The sequence below is a fragment of the Coregonus lavaretus genome (genome assembly GCF_964263955.1).
Source record: "Coregonus lavaretus genome assembly, chromosome: 16".
NCBI lineage: Eukaryota > Metazoa > Chordata > Actinopteri > Salmoniformes > Salmonidae > Coregonus > Coregonus lavaretus.
The window spans coordinates 2,253,995-2,261,803 of NC_140003.1; the positions used below are offsets into that span (position 1 = coordinate 2,253,995).

Below are 7,809 nucleotides of genomic sequence, written 5' to 3' on the forward strand. Positions count from 1 at the left end.
TATTGTTCAGGAAATGCAAAAATGTAATTGCTCTACGCCAGTCATTGCTTCTCTGAAAAAGATACCATCAATATTACAGAGTGATATTTTAACATTAGCTTATTGTAAAGATATTGTGGAAGATATGCATTTACACATCAGTGTCATTGAGAGAAGCACTTTTACAAGAGAGAACTGGTCCAATAGTGTTTGAAAAGAAATATAATTATCAGACACAAGTTTGGATGTCAACTGATTAAAAAGGACTCCAGCGCACTGGTGATCTCGATGCTTCCAAAATATACCTTAAGGACTTTTGTCATTTTAACCAGTCAACAACCAGAAAGGATGTATTATCATTTAAATTATTTTGCAAACACAGTTGATATAGTTTACCCCCAGAATGTATGATAAATGTGTAAAGTGCAGGTTAAGGTTAGGGTTAGGTTTAAATCAGATTTTATGTTGTTCTGGAGGCTCTCACTATCTGGCACAGCCACAATGTCATAAAATCAGATTTTATCCCTAACCTTAAACACACTGCTAACCCTTATGCCTAACCCTAACCTTAAATTAAGACCAAAAAGCGATTTTTTGTTTTCATTAGTTTTTACAATATAGGCAATTTTGACATTGCAGCTGTCCCATTTAGCAGAAATCGCTCAGTGCTGCCTCCAGGGCGTGACAATAAATGTCAGCCTGCATTTTCAGTACTGCAGCCTGTGTGCCTTAGCCTGATTTTCTCTGAAAAGTAATGGATCGCTGTTTCTGCACACTCCGGCAATGTTCTACATCTAAATATAGAGATGGGGCTATAAGATAAGATAGTTACAGTGCACTATAAACAAACCACCTCCTGGAGATAGAGAAACCTCAAGGTAAGCAGGGAAGTGTGTGTGTGGGGGGAAGTATGACAGGTGGGCGAGGATGTAGAGAGAGATATGTGTATCTGCATACACCCCACACACAAATGCTCTGTGTGTCTGTCTGTGTGTGTGTGTGTGTGTGTGTGTGTGTGTGTGTGTGTGTGTGTGTGTGGACGTGTTTAACTATTCTTGTGGAGACCAGAAGTCCCCATAAGAATAGTAAACAAACAAAATTTGACCAACTGAGGACATTTTGTTAGTCCCCACGAGGTCAAATGCTATTTCTAGGGGGTTTAGGGTTAAGGTTGGAATTAGTGTTAGTGTTAGGGTTAGAATTACATTAAGGTTTAGGGTTAGTTTTAGGTTTAGGTTTAGTAGCTAGGGTTAGGTTTAGGGTTATGGTTAAGGTAAGAGTACGGGTTAGGTTTAGGGTTAGGGGTTTGGGATAATAGGATTTTGAATTGGGGGGGGTGGGAGGGGGGGGTGTATGTGTGTGCCTCATGCTGGTGAGGGGAGTTATAGGAGGACAGGCTCATTGTAATGGCTGGAATGGAGTTAATGGAAAGGTATCAAACACATCAAACATATGGAAACCACATGTTTGACTCCGTTCCGAAAATTCCATTCCAGCCATTACAATGAGCCTGTCCTCCTATAGCTCGTCCCACCAGCCTCCTCTGGTGCGTGTATGCCAGCTGCGGTTGGAGTTGTCAACAAAGCAGCACGACAGAAATATGATGCCAAGTTTTCGAACTACCGGTAGTTTCTTGGAGAAGATACAGTATGATATAAAGCCATCTGTGCATTTGAACAACAGCATAAATACACCTATTTCACTTTTGAATGTCAAAAACCGAATGACCACTGGTGCACATGCTGCCACTGTTTTGAACAGATTAGATTATACTATTTAGAAAGTGTTACCAGCTCACGATGAACGAGTGCACCGTGATAACGATCGTAACTAGTTACCACAGTTACAAATTCATAAAGCCTGCCTATATCTAAAATGTCTCTTCTTAAAATGTGATTTTAAACCTAACCCTAACCTTAACCACACTGCTAACCTTATGTCTACTGTCAAAGTCGCGTCAATTCAAATCTGGTATTAGGAACAAAAGAGGTCAATACGACTTCTAAGATATACTAGTTATTTTAATTAATGCAAAAACCTTCAATGGTAAATATGATGTTTCGTATATACGGGCTCTCTGAAATACCTCGCAGGGCACCCCAGAGAACTAACCCATTGTTCTGGGTTCTTGCTCAAATACTCTGACAGAGGGAGTTTCCCACCTCTCTGCTGACCAATTAGAGTAGAGGACTGAGTGTGGTTTAGACTTACTCAGTCAATCCGTTGATGTATCTCTGTTACCAGGCATATGTCCATATCATAACAACCTGTCATAGTGAGAAGAGCCAGCTCCCTTAGACACCATTCCTACGTCCAAGGAAGGTTCACAGATCACAAAGAACCAGTATAGTCTAGCATTTGGAGACACAAATCCCTATCTCCCTTTACCCCCTAAAACAGCTCTTCACATCAATCACAGCTTGCCAGGTGTCACAGCCTACATTAGCCCAGTCAAGAATGCATTATTTCTAAGTTAGTCATCCCATCAATTATAAACATAATAAATCTCTCACACTACCATATCCTTAAAATAAAAACAAAAGCAAATTTTTGTTTTCATGAATTCTTACAATATAGCCCATTTTGACTTTGTGGCTGTGGTAACTAGTGGAAACCAGGGAGAACGCAACAAGCATGCTGATGCAATAAGTGAAAACACATGAACTAACTGGGGATAGCTAGCTAACATAATGTCGCAAAGCATGATGCGCTAGCCAGTTAGCTTTCATTCTGAAATAACTTCATATTTTTTTAGAAAGATATTAGTTTAGAAAGACTTGAAATTGGCATGGAAGCTAACTAGCTAGCAAGCTACCAGCTAGCTATAGCTGGCTTATTGATTATTTATTTACGAGTTAATTACAATTCGCTTTTTGCTTTAGCACCATCTGTACCAGATAGAGCAGATCTAGTCTGTGGAAGTAAGGTGTCTGGCGCAGACCCAGAAGTTCTGACTGAACAGATGAACATTTGAGCACCCCAGAACAGTCCATTTACTTTGTGCTGTTAGAATTTATGCTATGATTTCATTGTGGCAGTTCCCCCTCATAGCAAATAGCTGGCAAAACAATCCAAGCAATGTACATACGGCCTATGCGCCCCACGGAGGCAGAGCTGCTGCTGCTGGCAGTCACTGAGGGGCAGAGTAGTAAGTAACTGAAAAGCTTGTTTTGAACAATACATTTTTTAAACAGGAAAATATACACATTTACCACACTTTTATAAGCATTTAAAACATAATCCATTAATTATATAATATATATATATATATATATATATATATATACAGTACCAGTCAAAAGTTTGGACACCCTTACTCATTCAAAGGTTTTTCTTTATTTTTACTATTTTCTACATTGGAGAATAATAGTGAAGACATCAACACTATGAAATAACACATATGGAATCATGTAGTAACCAGAAAAGTGTTAAACAAATCAAAATATATTTTATATTTGAGATTATTCAAATAGCCACCCTTTGCCTTGATGACAGATTCAGGGAACCATGTCAAATCCTTTTTAATTTGAAAACATTATGTTTTACTTTTAAGCTCTGGTGTTTTCCCCGTGATCTGGCTGTGTCATGTAACTAAATATGGAATGGAAATGTACAGAGTGCGCAAATAGAATCAGAAGGCATTCAATTATATGCTTTGATACATTCTGATTGTTTCTACTTGGCTTGGGCCACATATATATTTTTTTCTCCACACAATGAAAATGTACGCACTCATTATTGTACCTTCTGTCTGTTTAATGGCCACACGCAACAAATGTTATACATCAGAGATGACAAATAATTGTATTCAGCTTCAGTTTATATTATTCAGTACAGTAAAATTATACAGAAAATGTCCCCAGCTCCAGTCTATACCTCTAGCCAGTCATTTACACACTACAAATATACATGTTATAAATCAAGAACTTGTCACCTTAGAACTTTTAAGTAATTTGCATTACATATTTACTCTTTCAGTTTTCAACAAAACATTGTAACATTTCTTTTTACAGTAACAACTGAATTATATATACAAAAACATTTGAGTCGTACTAAAACCTTCTAAGGTGGGAATCTAATTAGCATAAAATAAAAACCCCATAGAAATCTGTCAGTTTAAGCTAGAGATACAGTGGGGAGAACAATTATTTGATACACTGCCGATTTTGCAGGTTTTCCTACTTACAAAGCATGTAGAGGTCTGTAATGTTTATCATAGGTACACTCGAACTGTGAGAGACGGAATCTAAAACAAAAATCCAGAAAATCACATTGTATGATTTTTAAGTAATTAATATGCATTTTATTGCATGACATAAGTATTTGATATATCAGAAAAGCAGAGCTTAATATTTGGTACAGAAACCTTTGTTTGCAATTACAGAGATCATACGTTTCCTGTAGGTCTTGACCAGGTTTGCACACACTGCAGCAGGGATTTTGGCCCACTCCTCCATACAGACCTTCTCCAGATCCTTCAGGTTTCGGGGCTGTCGCTGGGCAATACGGACTTTCAGCTCCCTCCAAAGATTTTCTATTGGGTTCAGGTCTGGAGACTGGCTAGGCCACTCCAGGACCTTGAGATGCTTCTTACGGAGCCACTCCTTAGTTGCCCTGGCTGTGTGTTTCAGGTTGTTGTCATGCTGGAAGACCCAGCCACGACCCATCTTCAAAGCTCTTACTGAGGGAAGGAGGTTGTTGGCCAAGATCTCGCGATACATGGCCCCATCCATCCTCCCCTCAATACGGTGCAGTCGTCCTGTCCCCTTTGCAGAAAAGCATCCCCAAAGAATGATGTTTCCACCTCCATGCTTCATGGTTGGGATGGTGTTCTTGGGGTTGTACTCATCCTTCTTCTTCCTCCAAACACGGCGAGTGGAGTTTAGACCAAAAAGCTCTATTTTTGTCTCATCAGACCACATGACCTTCTCCCATTCCTCCTCTGGATCATCCAGATGGTCATTGGCAAACTTCAGACGGGCCTGGACATGCGCTGGCTTGAGCAGGGGGACCTTGCGTGCGCTGCAGGATTTTAATCCATGACGGCGTAGTGTGTTACTAATGGTTTTCTTTGAGACTGTGGTCCCAGTTCTCTTCAGGTCATTGACCAGGTCCTGCCATGTAGTTCTGGGCTGATCCCTCACCTTCCTCATGATCATTGATGCCCCACGAGGTGAGATCTTGCATGGAGCCCCAGACCGAGGATGATTGACCGTCATCTTGAACTTCTTCCATTTTCTAATAATTGCGCCAACAGTTGTTGCCTTCTCACCAAGCTGCTTGCCTATTGTCTTGTAGCCCATCCCAGCCTTGTGCAGGTCTACAATCTTATCCCTGATGTCTTTACACAGCTCTCTGGTCTTGGCCATTGTGGAGAGGTTGGAGTCTGTTTTGATTGAGTGTGTGGACAGGTGTCTTTTATACAGGTAACAAGTTCAAACAGGTGCAGTTAATACAGGTAATGAGTGGAGAACAGGAGGGCTTCTTAAAGAAAAACTAACAGGTCTGTGAGAGCCGGAATTCTTACTGGTTGGTAGGTGATCAAATACTTCATGCAATAAAATGCAAATTAATTACTTAAAAATCATACAATGTGATTTTCTGGATTTTTGTTTTAGATTCCGTCTCTCACAGTTGAAGTGTTCCTATGATAAAAATTACAGACCTCTATATGATTTGTAAGTAGGAAAACCTGCAAAATTGGCAGTGTATCAAATACTTGTTCTCCCCACTGTAGGTTCCAGCCTGATAACTCTTTGCTCACTTTCACAAAACTAAATTCTCAGTTTGGTACACAAATATAACACCCATGATCACACCTCAAATCAAACCTTGGATGCAGAAATCAACCAGATGCAATCACCTTCAATGGCTTCCTCGACTTCCTTCTGGTTTAATAAAGACATACCACAGTCTCTTCCTACTGGTGTCACTCAGGTGTTGATGTTTAGGTGTTGCTGCTGCTGTTGTCTGTGGTGGTTTTGGAGAAGGGGGCAGGGGTAGACAGGTAGCCCTTGAACAGACTCATCACCCTCTGCTTGTACGTCTTAATGGCAAAGAAGTAGATGACAGGGTCCAGACAACAGTTAAGGTTCATCATGGAGACAGTCACCTGCAGGGACACAAACACACACACAAACTAGGGCATAAATGTAAATCTACAATGTTTTATAGCCAGACGGACCTACCAACAGTCTCCCCGACCGACAGACAAACAAACAGACCAACGAACAGACCAACAACTGACATTCACTTTAGCAGGTCCTACCTGTAGGGAAGCCTTGAATGACCGCAGCTCGTCACACGTGGGCTGTCCCAGCATCTTCCTCAGCATGAACTGCATGATGTTGAGGTGGTAGGGGCTGAAGCACAGGACGAAGGTGAGGAGGATGAGGAGGATGATATTGTTGGATCTGCGGCTCCGACCCGAGCGGCCCGTCAGTGGGTTCTGTTTGGCCGTGCGGCTCAATTTCAGATTGATCCGGGTGTAACACCCAAGGATGACCAGTAGGGGGAGACAGAAGGAGACAGTACAGGCCAGGAGGAGAAGGTAAGGGGTGGAGCGAGAACCCTCAAAGGTGAAGTACTCCATGCAGGTTCGTCGGCCTCTGTGGTCATGGAGCATGGTACGGAAAAGCAGGGGGGCGGTTTCCAGAGACACCAGTAGCCAGACGAGGCAGCAGACCCCTCGGACCACTTTGACTCGCCGCAGGTACTGTAGCCGGTGTGGATGGACCATGGCCAGGTACCGGTCTAGACTGATACATGTCATGAAGGCAATGCCTGGTGAAAGAGAGGGAGATGGATATTGGATGGGTGGATGAATAAACAGAAGATACAAGTTGGCAGACAGGCAAGCAGACAGACAAACAAACCGACAGACAGACACAGACACACACACACATGCAAAAACTAGGGCATAAATGTACATGTTTTATATAAACGTGAGAAAAATTTATTTTTTAGTATAACCACAACCCACTGCGGTATGCTGCAGCTCTTACACAGTTTTTCCCATACAATACACACACACACACCTTACCTGAGTATGTGTTTGTAAAGAACAGCAAAGTAGCCAGCCTGCAGAGCAAATCCCCAAAGGGCCAGTCAAACTGTCTGATGTAGTAAGTGACTCTCCCTGGCAGTGCCAATGTGAACAATGCATCAGACACAGCCAGGTTGACCAGGTAAAGAGACGTGGAGTTGAACTTCTGCTTCTTCTGGCAGGTCACATACAGGACAAGGCTGTTGCCACATAAACTGATGAGGAACACCAGAGAGTAGAAGATTGGGAAGATGATGAAGGCAGCTCTCTGGTAGACAAAGACGTCACACATCTGGTTGGTGTCAGAGGTGTTTAAATCCAACGGGTCCACAGAGTTGTTGGTAGACATTTCTCCTGTTGAGAAAAACGATGTTTGAGAAAAAAACAGTTGATGAACCCTGATGAATAACCCAAAATGTTGGTTTGAGATCCATTGAACACTTTGTGGAGAATGCAAGAATCTAGTGTGCTGGAGTATAAACTGTGTGACAGCTAATTCAATTCAATAAACTGATTTGTCCACAAGGGACAAAAATAAATAAATACTGAGCTAATACATATATTAACAATACATATAATAACTTCTACAACTATAGTTCTTCAATAGTAAATGCATAGACATTTATAATGACAAATACGCAAAATACAAGATCCCCTGTAATACTTCAGCGTTTCACCTGCTATCCAAGACAGTCTGTTAACTCTGGTGTTTGAAAGTGAAGTGACTTGGAGAACTGTTTGTGAACACTTCTGAAGAGAATGACTGTTCCTCAAATCCCACCCCC

General features: G+C 41.4%; 1 protein-coding gene across 1 annotated transcript; it reads right to left on the reverse strand.

Annotated features, from left to right (window-relative positions):
- Positions 1-5,926: 5,926 nt before the first annotated feature.
- Positions 5,927-7,373, reverse strand: LOC311143385 (G-protein coupled receptor 183; the record flags this gene model as incomplete). Its single annotated transcript, XM_084179219.1, has 3 exons — positions 5,927-6,091; positions 6,248-6,762; positions 7,022-7,373. 3 exons carry the CDS (start codon positions 7,371-7,373, stop codon positions 5,927-5,929), a joined length of 1,032 nt encoding a protein of 343 aa, XP_084035345.1.
- Positions 7,374-7,809: the final 436 nt, after the last annotated feature.